Here is a 12,880-nt window from a genome sequence, read left to right on the forward strand (position 1 = left end):
TCCATTTCTCTTCAGGGCACAGGCCCAGGTTGCGGCTGGATCCCCAGTGAGGGGCGTGCAGGAGGCAGTCGATCAGTGATTCTCTCTCATCATGGGTGTTTCTCTCTCCCTCTCCCTCTCTGACATCAATAAAAATGGAAGGAAGGAAGGAGGGAAGGAGGAAAGGAATGAAGGAAGGGAAGTTAAGAAGGAGGGAAGGAGGGAGGGAAGGAGGAAGGAAGGAAGGAAGGAGGAAGGAAGGAAGGAAGGAAGGAAGGAAGGAAGGAAGGAAGGAAGAGGGAAGAAGGGAGAAAAGGAGGGAGGGAGGGAGGGAAAGGGCGGTGGGCTTCCCTGGGCCTGGGCTCCTGGGGCACACAGCTAGTTGCGCCCCTGGCCACGCGCTCCGGGTCCGCTTAGCGCTGCACGGGGGCGGGGGCGGGAGCTCGTAACCAGCGGACAAACAGCCCGACCCGGCCGCCCCCGCCCTCGCCCCGCCTGGCGCGGCCCCGAGCGCGGGAGCAAAACAAACTATTTGGAACACCGGCCCGGGGGCGGCCGTCATCACCTCCCCCCCCCATCATCACCCCCGGCAGGTGCGGCCCGGCCGGGCCCTTTATAAGGCGCGGGCTCCCGGCGCCGTCATCCCGGAGCATCACTCCGGAGCGTCCGCCGCCAGCACCTGCCGCCCCGATGGCCATGCCCGCCCCCGCCGCGCCGCCGCTGCTGCTGGCCGCCCTGGCCGCCCTGCTCGGCGCGGCCCTGCCCGGCGCGGCCGGCGAGCAGCAGCTGTGGGAGTGCGCGCCCTGCTCCGCCGAGCGGCTGGCGGCCTGCCCGCCCGTGCCCGCCTCCTGCCGCGAGCGCGCCCGGCCCTACGGCTGCGGCTGCTGCGCCGCGTGCGCCCTGCGCCGGGGGGACGCCTGCGGCTTCACGTCGGCGCGCTGCGAGGCCGGCCTGCGCTGCCGGGCGCGCCCCGGGGAGACCCGGCCGCTGCGCGCGCTGGCCCGGGGCCGCGGCGTGTGCATGCCCGAGGCGCCGGTCAGCGAGCCCAGCGCCGAGGCCGCAGGTGCGCCCGTCCGCCCGCCTCCCCCCCACCCCGCCCGCCTCCCCCCACCCCTCCCGCCTCCCCCCTACCCCGCCCGCTTCCCCTCCCCACCCGGCCCGCCTCCCGGTCCGCCCGCCTCCCGGGAGCGGCGGGAGCCAGCCTGGGCGCGCAGGGGGCCTGGAGTTACCGCCAGGGGAGCCCCCGCCCGCGCCCAGAGTTTGGAGCCCAAGCCCGTCAGGAGCCCCATCACCGCAAGGCCCCGGGGCAGGAGGGGTTGGAGCGACCTCAGCCCCAGCCCTGGAGGAGGGCTGGCCGGGTGGGGCGGCGGGGCAGCGGGGCCGGGGTGGAGGGGCCTCGCCTTGGGACCTAGCGGGCTCCGTGGGGGTGGGAGGCGGGCCGGGCGCTCAGGGCCCCGGGGGGGCGGAGGGCGGGCGGGCTCCGGGCCCTGGGAAGGCTCCCGTCTGTGGGGGGCTCCGGGCGCGGGGCGCTCAGGGCCGCGTTCCCTCCGCAGAGGCGGAGAAGGAGAGCCCGGGGAGCCTGTCCACCGTGTGGGACGTGGTCAGAGTCTACCAGGACATGCAGCAGCTCCAGATCTCCGACATCCAGAACTCCAAGGTGGGCGGCCCCGGGCTGCTGTGCGCCTGGGACTCGAAGAGTGCGCAGGGCGGACCGCCCTCCCCGCCTCACTGCGCCCTTTTCACAACGTGCGCGGTGGGGGCCTGTGACCCCCAGCCGCCCCTGCCAGACCGCGACTTCCCCTCCCCCTCCCGTCCCCCTCACCGGGAGCCCTGCCTAATCCCGCCACTGGAGGGCGACAGGGACCGGAGGTGCCGCCTCGGTGCCAATGGCCAGAAACCTGAGGCTAAGCCTCCATCAGAGCCCGCACTAGCCTGGGGTGGGGTGGGGTGGGGTGCGTGTGGGTGAAGGGAAGGAGTGGGGAGACCTCTTAGCTCCCGTGGGTGTGCAGGGGTGTCCTGGTGGGAGGGCACGGCCCACACCTTCCTCTTAACCCCAACCCCAACTCCAACTCCAACCCCAACCCCAATCCTAACCCTAACCCCAACCCTAACCCTAACCCTAACCCGAGGCAGAGCCTGGGGTCCTTGGGGGACAGGGAGAGCTGGCGGCCGGGGAGGGCAGCGGGGTTCCCCAGTCCACACGGCCCCCTTCCTGCCTCCGGTCGGGGATGTCACCTTCCTCCTCCTCCATCCACTGTCCTGCCCGCCAGGACCCCTGCCGGCGGGAGCTGCACGCCGCGCTGGCCAAGGCGGCCGAGGAGAAGGCCAAGGCGGGCGGCGGCCTCTACAGCTTTTACCTGCCCAACTGCCACCAGGACGGGCTGTACCACTCCAAGCAGGTGAGCCATCCCAAACACGCCCCAGCCCCGCCCTGCCCGGGAGGCAGGGCCCCGCCTCAGGGTGGGAGGCAGCCAGCCCCGGGGTCACCACGCTGGGCGGCACACGCATGGAACCCCGGACTCACTGGACACCCGACCCGGAGGGCGCTGGGCGTGCCCTCGGCCGGTCCTGGCGGGCGGGCGGTGCCAGGGTCTGAGCCCCAGCCCTGGGCTCTCCGTGGGGTGCGGGGGGCAGGGAGCCCCATCCTCCAGCTCCTGCCCGGGCTCTGACCTGCCCCCCCCACCCCGTTCTGCAGTGCATGGCCACCCTGCACGGTGAGCTGGGGCTCTGCTGGTGCGTGTACCCCTGGAACGGGCAGAGGATCACGGGGTCCGCGGAGGTGCAAGGGGACCCCAACTGCGAGCAGTATTTCCAGGGCCCGCCTCCTTCCATGGGCCGCTGAGGCCCACGTGTGTTCACGCTCCGACACGCCGGCCTGTGTGAGGGCAGGGGCGTTCTGTACTCCACCGCTGCTTGCTCCGAAGCTGTCGTCTATTTATTCACTGAGTTTATTTTTCTACGCAAGGACCGGGCTCTGAACTCAATGCCGGAGACACTGCCCAGGGGGTGACCCTCGCAGCGGCTGTCCTGGGCAGGGACACTCTCCCGGGTGGTCCCTCACGGAGCCTCTGCGGGTGGGCAGTGCGCTCAGCCCCCCCGGGGGGGCGGTGGTCAGCGGGAGGTGAGGGGGTGAGGGCTGCAGGAAGGAGGGGAGGCATTGTCACAGGCTCGCACCACGTGCACAATAAACGGCCTATTAGCACTGCCACTGTGGACCTCTGTGCCCCCCCCGCGCCGCCAAGTCCCCCTGCCACAGCCACTGCGCCTCTCAGGCTGTGGTCACCCCGGCCTGGGCCCCCTCCCACCTCCTGCCGCCCTTACTGTCCCACTGGCCACCCCATCTCTCCCGCCGGTAAACAGGCTGGGCTTCTGGCAGAGACGCTCCTGGGCCAGCTCCCCCCACTCCTCCCTCAGCCTCTGCCCCACACTGCATGGCCATAGGCCGGCACTGCCTGCCCCTGGCACAGCTGAGCCAGAGTGCCAGGCTCGCTGCCCCTCCAAGGTCACCTGCTTGCTTTCCTGACTCTGCCCCCACCTTGGCTGTGCCCCAAGCCTGAGCCCCAGGGGGAGTGGGTGCAGGTCTCTCTCTCATAGCTCCAGCCATTCCCCGGGCCGCCCCCTCAGGCCCCTGGCTGCCAGCTGCCCCCTCGGCCAGGCCCCCAGGGGTGACCTGGACTCAGTGTCCGTGTCCTGACAGCACTCAGCCAGGTCCTGGCCCCACCCCCGCGGGGAGGGCCCCTTCCTGAGGGACCAGGCGGGAAGAAGTAGAAACGCCATGGACCTTCCTGCACCCAGAGCCGGGGGCACCAGGCCCCCCCCAGTGCACGTGTGTGCCGTGCGCGTCTGTGCACCTGCTGTGTGCGCGCATATATATATGTGTGTGTGCACGTGTGTGCCTGTGTGAGCGTCTGTGCGCCTGCCTGTACACACGCATGTGTGCGCACCTGTGTGCCGCGCGCATCTGTGCGCCTGCCTGCCTGTGCGCATGCGTGTCGGGGTCACATGACAGTTGCATCTGCTCGTCGCCCTGAGGATTCCGGGTAGGAACGTCCCTGGGCGGCGAGCGCCCCGCGCTGCCTCCGGCCCGGAGTCGGAACCAGAGAGGCCTCTCGGGGCTGAGGACTGCCCACCACAGTCAGTGCCCACCTGCCCGCTGGGCCTGGACGTCGCGAGGGGAGCAGCGTGCGCACTCAGGGCGGCGTCTGGGGTGTGGGGGCCGCAAGCCCAACCCTGGCGGGCAGGGGAGCGGTCCGTCTGCCGGCGCGGGGAGCCGGGGAGACCCGGTGGCAGAGGTGCACTGGGAGGCGAGCGGACAAGGGGTGACTGTGGCAGAGGTTGGGGTGAAGGGGGTGTGAAACGGGTGCCCAGGAAGGCGAACCTGGGGGGCGCACAGGAGCCTGGGATCCTGATCCCGTGGGCGCCAGGCCCCGCCCCCACACGTGCGCCCTCACTTCCTGCTCAGGGCTTTGCAGGTCCCGCCCCCCAGACTGCGCGTGCTCTGACCACACAGGCTCTGACCAGCCGGGTGACTGCGCATGCTCGCGTGTGCTCGCACCCAAGGTGGGTGAGGGCGGACTTGGGTGCTAAGGGCACAAGCAGGACAGGCACTGGGGTCCTGGAAGCCAGTGCGCCCTGATCCCCGGAGTCCCAGCGTCCCCGGGTCTCCTGCCGCCGGTCCCTTTCAAGCCCAGACCCCAGGCCGCGTGCCCCCTGCGCCTGGGCGGGGCCGGCAGGTTGCTGGGGACAAGCCCCAGGGTCGCCAGGGCCTGGGGGCGACCTGCTGACCTGCCGGACCAGGACCCCGCCAAGACCCCCCGGAGCTCACCGTGAATCCCCCCTGGGACGTGGGACCCTCCCACCGCGAGCTGGTCGCCGACAGGGGAGGGTTTTCCACGGTAAAAACTTTATTGACCAATTATAAATACATGGTGAGACCGACGTCTCCAAAATACCTTATTTGATTAAAAAACTTGATTAAAAAAATAAAGGAAAGCGAAAGGCAGGCAGTGCCTGGACCCCCTGGCCTGGCCGAGGGCACCGAGACTGGCTCCAGGTCCCGTTACATGTGGGTGCGGTGCGTGCAGCGTGACAGCTCACAAGGCGCTTCTCTGTGAACACGGGAATCAGGAGGGGGATTCCGGGATCTGGCTAGATACATGGTTATTCATACGTGTTACACTGTGCAAGGAGGACATGTGGTGAGGGATGAGCAGACCTTGGCCTCTGAGGAGCGGATCCTCAGAAACCGCCTTGGCTTTGGAGTTGTGAGTGGAAAACACCCTTTCCTGCCGCCCGAGCATTGTGTACTGTTGGGGACAAAGCCAACCTCCCCACCCTCCAACCCCCTCCCTGCCCTGTGGAGCCTGCTGGGCCACCCACGTCTCCAGGTGCCCGGTCTGAGCACCTTCTTGGTCTTTAAAAAAAAAAAAAAAAAAAGGCAAGACTCCACCTCATGGTCTCACTCGTCCCCAAGCAGACGGCTGCCTGAGGGCAGGAGCTCGCTGGTGGGCGGAGGGGCAGGGGCCGCAGGCCTGGGCTCCTCGCAGGTGTGTCCACCAGAGGTGCAGACGCCCCAGGGAGAGGGTGGCGGCCCGAGGCCCGGCCTGAGCTTGAGTTCATGGGGAGGTCCAGAAGCGGCGACGAGAAAAGTCAGGGGTGGGAGCCGCTCCGTGCACGGCCGAGAGCCCCGGCGTTTCGGGGGGCTCACCCTAAAGGAGGGGTTAAAGGAAACGGATTCGCCAGAGAAAGAGAGGTGCTCGAGGCCATGGCCACTGCTGGTCACCGCCGTGGCCGTCCGTGGTGCAGAGTTGGTGCTGGAGTTCGAGGAACTGAAACAGAGAGGAACGGGGTGGTTAACTCCTCCCACGTCCGTCTCCCAACCTCCCCCGCACAGGCAGGCGGCCTGCTCAGAGCGAGGGCCTGCAGGATGCTAGCAATTTAAAAACGTGTTATCATGGATGTCAGAGAGGAAGGGAGAAGCATCCATGATGAGAACCATGTATGGGCTGCCGCCTGCACTCCCCACATGGGGAATCGAGCTGGCAACCTGGGCCTGTGCCCTGACCGGGAATTGAACTGTGACCTTCCGGTTCATAGGTCGATGCTCAAGCACTGGGCCCCGCCGGCTGGGCTGCTTGCTATGTTCTTCCACAGTCACCCCAAAATTAGAATTGCCTTTTCCAACTTGCAAGGAAAGAAAACACCTAAACAGGCAATTTCCTTCTGTTGACTTACATTCATCTTGAGGACACGAAAGGAAATGTATTTATTCCTTTTTCTCCACCAGTAACTTTCATTTAGTCAAAGAGAATATTGGATGTGATGGCCTTCAGAATGGTTTAAAGTCATTGTTTGAGTTAGGTTTAATGAACTTTATTAAAATTCTATTAACCACAGGTTATCAGAATATCCATATGTATTTTACAGGGGCGGGGGGAGGGGAGCACAATCAGGCTCATCTTTAACTCAGAAACTGGCGTGGCTCAGCTGGCGTGGCTCAGTGGTTAGCGTTGACCTATGAACCGGGAGGGAGGTCAGGGTGTGATTGCTGGTCAGGGCACAGGCCCGGGCTATGGGCTCCATCTCCAGTGTGGGGTGTGTAGGAGGCAGCCGGTCCATGGTTCTCTCTCCTTGTTGGTTTCTCCCTCCCTTCCTCTCTCAGATCAATAATAAGATCCCATCTTAGAATTAGGTTCTTTAAAGTCAGAGAGTTCACTGGGAAGCAAGGCTCCATCACAGGGAAAGCCTCTGAGCTCCGACCCACAGGCCCAGGCCCCTGCCTGTGTGGTTCAGTGGGCAGGCCCCCGCCTTCTTCCGGGAGCATTCCGGCCTGTCCTCCATCTGACCCCGCCAGCCCGCCCCGTCCGATGGAGAGCCCGGGGCCCAGGCTCACCGCGTCACGGGCTCTCCACGCCGTCGCAGTGCACGTCTGCCCGGCCCCTCGGGTCGTGGCCGGGGAGGGGCTGCCCGTACTTGTCCACGCACCAGCAGAAGCCGCGCTTCCTGCCCTTGGACGGGCGGCACTGGGGGCAGAGAGGGCGGCGTGACCCCCGGCTGCCCGGCCCCATGCCCGCCCGGCCCCATGCCCGCCAGGCTGCCCACCGGGACTGCGGCCCAGGACAGCGGGCAGGTGCTGGGCACGTGTCCCTGCGGGTTCACAAAGGGGAGCAGGGCCCTGGGGCAGAGGAGGGGCCCCGCTGTGGCTCCCCGTCGCCCGGTGGAGGCCGGACGGAGGCTCACCTGCTTCCTCTTGTAGAAGCCCTTCCGGTCGCAGTTGGGGAGGTGGATGCCCTGCGGGCTCAGGGTGCTCAGGGACTTGAGTTGGTTCAGCGTGTCCTCCATCTCCCGGCGGCAGGGCCCCTGGGGGCGTGGACGGTCACTATGAAGTCCACCCGCCCGCCCCCGGGGGGACCAGCGGTGCTGTGGCCTGACTCAGCCGTCATGGCGCCCATGGGAACTCCGGCACCCCCTCCCATGTGTCCGAGATGGGGCTCGGCACCGGGATCTCCCGGGACACCCAGAGGCCAGGGGCACAGGAAGAGCCGGGCATGTGAGCCTTTCTCCAGCCCAGAGGCCTGGGCACGCCCCGGGGTTTGACCTAGGGCCGGGCCATCTGGTCCCCGTTCTGGGCCTGAGGGGACTGGCAGCTGCCCCTGTGCCTGGACCGGGTGTGCCCGCGGCTCCCAGCTCTCCCCCCACCCCAGGAGGCGGCGCTCACGTATTCTGTGTCCTGCTTGGTCTCGGAGGAGAAGTTTTGGGTGACGGTGCTCTGGGCCCCCGAGTGGACCTTGTGGCGCTGGCTGTCCTTGGCGCTCCCCCTCCTGATGGTGTCCATTTTGGTGTGGCCGGGGTGGAACCTGGCATTGGGGGCCCAATGTGTGCCGGTCAGCGCCGGGCTCCCTGCGGTCACTGCGCTCTGCTCTTCCTCCGCCTCACTGCCGTTTGCTGGGGAGACGGGGAAACATGGAGACAGGAGCTGAGGGCTGACAGGGCCAGTCTCGGGCACTGTCACTCAGCCATCCCAAGTCATTCTGGAAAAACACTTGGAGCCTCGACCTTGGAACCAGGAGGTCTCGGCTGGATTCCCGGTCAGGGCACAGGCCGGAGGTTCGGGCTCCATTCCCAGTGAGGGGTGTTCAGGAGGCAGCCGATCCGTGGTTCTCTCTCATCATGGATGTTTCTCTCGTCCTCTCCCTTCCTCTCTGGTCAGTAAAAAATATTTAAGAAAAAGAAAATACCTTGATAGAGTCCCACCCTCACACTAGCAGCCCTGGTACTTGCTTTGCCTGGAGATCAGAAGAGATTTGACCAAGTAGGTGCCTCGCTGGCAGGCGTCCCCTCCTCTACCGGGAGGGGGCAGAGCTAAGCCTGGACGCCGCCCCCCCCCCCACCTTCTCCCCGAAACCCGCCCCTGGGGGCTGAGGTTGAAGCACGCGTGAGGCTGCAGGCGCCAGCGCCCGCTGTTCCTCCCGGTCGGAGCCGGGGCGGCTGTGGGACAGGGCGGACACCCCTCTCCCACCGGGTCCGCTCAGCCGGGCAGCGGCCATACGGCTACGTCATTCCCACGAGCCGCACCCCCAGATCTTCCAGACCCTGCGGCCCCGAATTTGTTCCGCCGGGGAGCTCGGCGCCCCGTTCCAGCTGACAGTTCCCGGCCGGCAGGGAGGCCGCCCGCCCAGGCCTGGGGCTCCCGGGAGAAGGGCGGTGCCGGGGAGGGAGCTTCCCAGGCCCAGCGGGGCGGGGAGACCTGGTGCTCCCGCTCCACGCTCGGAGGTTCCTGGTGCCCCGCCCCCAGGGAGGCCCCGCCCCAGGGAGGCCCCGCCCCCGGGAGGCCCCGCCCCGGGAGGCCCCGCCCCGGGAGGCCCCGCCCCCGGGAGGCCCCGCCCCCGGGAGGCCCCGCCCCGTGGGCTCTGCCCGCCCAGGGGACAGCTCCGGGGAAGGAGCTGCGTGGTCCCCGGGGCCCGGCCGGGAGCACCGCTCCGCACCGCGGACCCTCCTAGCGGTAGGCTGTTTTCCGTTTCCTTTCCGTTTCCGGTCCTCTTCCTCCGGGAAGCCCGGGCCCGGGGCGGGACTATGTAAATGAGCTCCTCCCCGCCTTCCCGGCTCCGGACGCGGCGGGAGGGGAAGCCCTTCCTCCTCAGCGCCCAGAGCCGGAGAACGCCCCCGGAGTCTGGAAGCCACTCCGCCTCCGCACGCCGTCACCGGCCGCGCCGCCCACACCGTGCGGGCGCCCCTCGGCGGCGGAAGGAAGCGCCGGGAGGACCCCCAGCCCGCGCTGGGCGCCACCCCCGGGCCGCGGGCACACAGGCCTGTGGCCCCGAGCAGAGGCCGCTGGCGGCTTTGACGCGCCGTCCCGCCTGGACACCCGCACACCCGCCTCCCCCTCACCCACCCGGGGCCGCGGCTTCTCCGGAGGCACCGAGCCCGCCGGCGAGGCCACCCCGCCCCGGGCTCCGCAGCCGCGGGGACTCCCTGGCCGAGCGGAGGCTCAGAGCCAACCCACTGACCTTCCCTCTGAGGCCCCCACGGGGCTCCCCGTCCCTTCCCGCCTCCAAAACCCGCTCCCCGTCCCTTCCCGCCTCCGAAACCCGCTCCCCGCAGCCCCGCGCCGGGCGCGTCTGCGGTCTCCCGGGCGGAGCTGGGTGGCGGGAGGGTGCGGGCAGGAGAGCTGGGTGGCGGGAGGGTGCGGGCAGGAGAGCTGGGTGGCGGGAGGGTGCGGGTGGGGCAGCGGGTCCGACCCCCGCCCTGCCCGGAGGGGGGGCACCTTGTAGACCCGCTTCCTCCTGAGGGCCAGCTCGGAGGGGACTCCGGTGCGGTGCGGGCCCCCTCCCACCGCCGCCCCGCGCCCGCCCCTTGTCCGCGGCGGACGCGCTGCCCCCCCCACCCCGCGGGACGGAAGCGCGTCCGGAGCCCGCAGCGCAGCCCACGCCTACGGCCCGGGGTCCCCGGATCTTCCCTCCGACGGCCCGGACCCTAGCCCGCTCCCTCCCGCAGAGCCTCGGGCCGTTGTCGGGACGGCGCTCCGCGCTTACAAGCACTTGGCGCCGGGCCCGGCTCCCCACGACGCCCTCGGGGCCGGGGCCGCCGCTCGCTCACCTGGCGCGGGCGGGGCCCGGGGGACGGGGACCGGGGGGACGGGGAACGGGGGCCCGGGGCCCGAGGGACAGGGGGACGGGCGCTCGCTCACCTGGCGCGGGCGGGGCCCGGGGACAGGGGACTGGGGTCCGGGGACAGGGGACGGGGGACGGGCGCTCGCTCACCTGGCGCGGGCGGGCGGGCGGCGGCGCTGGCGTTGGCGCAGAGCCCGCGGCCCTCCAGCAGCGCCCGCAGCGGGGCCTCGCCGGGCGGCGGGAGGCAGCGGAGGCCGGCGCCGCAGCGCTCCGTGTAGACGCCGCACGCCTGGCCCTCGCGCCGCGCGCACGTGAGGCAGCAGCCGCAGCCCGGCTCCCGCGCCAGCTCCGCGCAGCCGGCCGGCGGGGGCGCGCACCGGGCCAAGGCGCGGGCGTCGCAGGGCTCGCAGCGCACGACGGGGCCCGCGCCCGCCGCCCCGGTACCGGGACCCGGCCCGGCCCCGGCCCGCGCCGCCGGCAGCCCGAGGAGTAGCGCCAGCGCGGCGGCCAGGAGCGCGGGGCGTGTGAGCGGCATGGCGCCCGCTGCGGGGCTCCGCGGCTCAGCCAGGGCTGCGCGGCGCGGCACGGGGGCGTCGGCGCGGCTGCGAGAGCGGAGGAGCAGGAGCCGAGGAGCTGGGAGCGGAGGAGCCGGGAGCCGGGAGCGGAGGAGCCGGGGAGGAGCGGCGTCGGTCAGACCTCTGCAGGCACCGCAGGCTGCATCTGGCGGCCCGGGCGCGCCGGCCACTATATAGAGGCCCGAGGCCCGAGGACACGCCCCGGTCTGCGCGGGGTGGGGGAGACGGGGCGGGGGAGAGGGGGCAGGGGGAGACGAGGCCTGGGGAGAGGGGGTGGGGGGAGACGGGGCGGGAGGTCGCAGCCCGGGCTCCGGGTCCGTCCACCGCTCGGGGGCCGGGGCACCGGGGGCGCAGCGCGGCCGCCGAACACCTGCTCCCCGTGGGCACGCCGGCGCCCCGCAGCCCCAGGACCCAGGCGCTTCTAGCACCCACCCACCTGGTGCCTCTGGCCACCCCAGCGTCCTCCGCCCCGCCCCCGCCACCCCGGCTCTCCGCGCGCTTCTCCGTCTGCGTCCCGTCCCGGGGGAGGCCGCCCGCGAGCCTGTGCTGGGGAGACGGGGTGCCGGGGAGACGGGGTGCCGGGGAGACAGGGGAGACGGGGCGCGCTGCTCCTCCCTGGGGCACTTGGCAAAGTTTCTAACATTCAAGGGGATTTAAACGAGGCCGGGGATTTAAGACGTTTCTGAGCCGGCACCTCCGTCGGTCCGGGGAACGAAGTCTCAGGGTTCCGTTTGCACCCGCCGGGCCACTCGCACCCCCACATCTGGTCCCAAAACGCGCACCTGCAGGTGCGCACGCGGCCTCCGCTCTCCCGGTCCCTGCTCACAGCGGGGCTCCCTCCCCCCTCCCTCCCCTGGGTCCCAGCGGGCAGGGCGGGCAGAGCGGGCCCGCGGGGAGCGGCTGAGCCGGGCTTGTGGGAGGTTAACCTGTTTCAGGTTTTCACCCCTAGGATGGCTCCAGCAGGGCCTCCGTCCACAACCGGGGACTAAAAGTAAATGTCATTAATGACCAGCAGCCTGACCACGGGGTTTTCCTGGCCATTTCCCGGCCAATGGCGGCCCCGCCCTGAGGTCTCTCCGGTGCGCCGCGCTGGGGACACTGGGGTCCTCCTGTCCGTGCGGTCTGCGCGCTGCGCTGGGGCCCGGTCGGGGCGCACTGCCCTGGGATGGGGAGAATCCCCCGAGCGCGGCCTGCGCGACCCTTCTCCGTGCGGCCGACAGAGGGCGCGCGCGGCCCAGGAGCCAACGGGCAAAGAGCTTGTGGGTCAGCGCGGCCCGCGGACCGGACCGCAGGGGAACCGACTGCCCGGCGCTGCTGGAGCCAGATGCGGGCCCAGGCGGCACCCAGGTGCCGGGGAGCAGCCCCGGGCGGTTTGGGCAGAAAGAGCCAGTCAGGGCCCCGCTTCCTCGCCACCCGCCAGCCCACCTGCAGCGGCGGCGCTGACATTCGCCTGGTCACCTCTTCCGTGTGTGTGAGTGTGTGCGCGCGCATGTGTATGTGCATGTATGTGCATGTATGTGCATGTATATATGTATGTATGTGCATGTGTGTGCATGTGTGTGTGAAATCTTACAACAACAAAGAAATGCTGGGGCAGTGATATGGGGAGAATTATCTCTATAAAAGCCTAATATGCAAATTGTCCCCTTGGGAGTTCGACCAGGAGAACAGGAGTTCCATCTATCCATCACTATGATGTGCGCTGACCACCAGGGGGCGGTGCACAATGAAGGAAGGCCCTAATCAGTCCTGATTGCTGGCCAGGCTAGGGACCCTGCCTCTAGAATGTCAATATATAGTCATTTTTATTTGACAAAACTGCCAGGAAAGAACTCGTTATGGCAGGGAGGTCTTGGATGGGACACAGCTCCATGTTGTGACGTGCTGGTTCCCTCGATCAGACTGCCGGTTAGTCGGTGTCTGTGGGGAGTGGGGAAGGCGTCTCCCGGTGTAGGTGCTGGTAGACAGCTGCTTAGTGATTGTGAGGCGACACCCACATCGGAAACACGGCCCTCGCCATGCGGGGTGGTGGGATTGTGACCCGGGCTGCTGGTGGTCTGTCCGAGCCCTCCCCTCACTTCCGAGGTGCCCGTCCCACACCCTGCAGTCCCGAGTGAGTACGGAAGGCAGCGGCCCTGTCCCTCCTGCGGGTCGGTAACCCCCAGGCCCTCCCTGCGAGAGGCCTCTCCGGAGAGCTTGGACAGCTGGCGGCTTGTA

The 12,880-nt window shown here is 69.1% G+C and overlaps 2 protein-coding genes across 4 annotated transcripts in view; one reads left to right on the plus strand and one right to left on the minus strand.

Moving 5' to 3' along the window:
• The window catches only part of IGFBP3 (insulin like growth factor binding protein 3), a 44,969-nt gene extending 34,201 nt beyond the window's left edge, over positions 1-10,768 (minus strand). Inside the window, exons 1-5 of one of the 3 annotated variants that reach the window (XM_084897714.1) lie at positions 10,239-10,768; positions 7,697-7,923; positions 7,219-7,338; positions 6,872-7,001; positions 5,794-5,807 (exon numbers count right to left, since the gene is read on the minus strand). In XM_084897714.1, coding sequence (XP_084753840.1) covers positions 6,876-7,001; positions 7,219-7,338; positions 7,697-7,923; positions 10,239-10,623 — 858 coding nt within the window. In that variant the 5' untranslated portion in view covers positions 10,624-10,768 and the 3' untranslated portion in view covers positions 5,794-5,807; positions 6,872-6,875. Of the gene's footprint in view, positions 1-4,865; positions 5,808-6,310; positions 6,494-6,871; positions 7,002-7,218; positions 7,339-7,696; positions 7,924-10,238 lie in introns of those variants that run through there. The other 2 variants (XM_084897713.1, XM_084897715.1) reach the window with 2 other exon arrangements.
• IGFBP1 (insulin like growth factor binding protein 1) lies at positions 670-3,186 on the plus strand (the record flags this gene model as incomplete). The annotated part of the gene is made up of 4 exons (XM_084896304.1): positions 670-1,042; positions 1,533-1,636; positions 2,250-2,378; positions 2,675-3,186. 4 exons carry the CDS (start codon positions 670-672, stop codon positions 2,819-2,821), a joined length of 753 nt encoding a protein of 250 aa, XP_084752430.1. The 3' UTR covers positions 2,822-3,186.
• Positions 10,769-12,880: the final 2,112 nt, after the last annotated feature.

This window comes from Pipistrellus hanaki (genome assembly GCF_964339955.1).
Source record: "Pipistrellus hanaki genome assembly, chromosome: 10".
NCBI classification, from domain to species: Eukaryota; Metazoa; Chordata; class Mammalia; order Chiroptera; family Vespertilionidae; genus Pipistrellus; species Pipistrellus hanaki.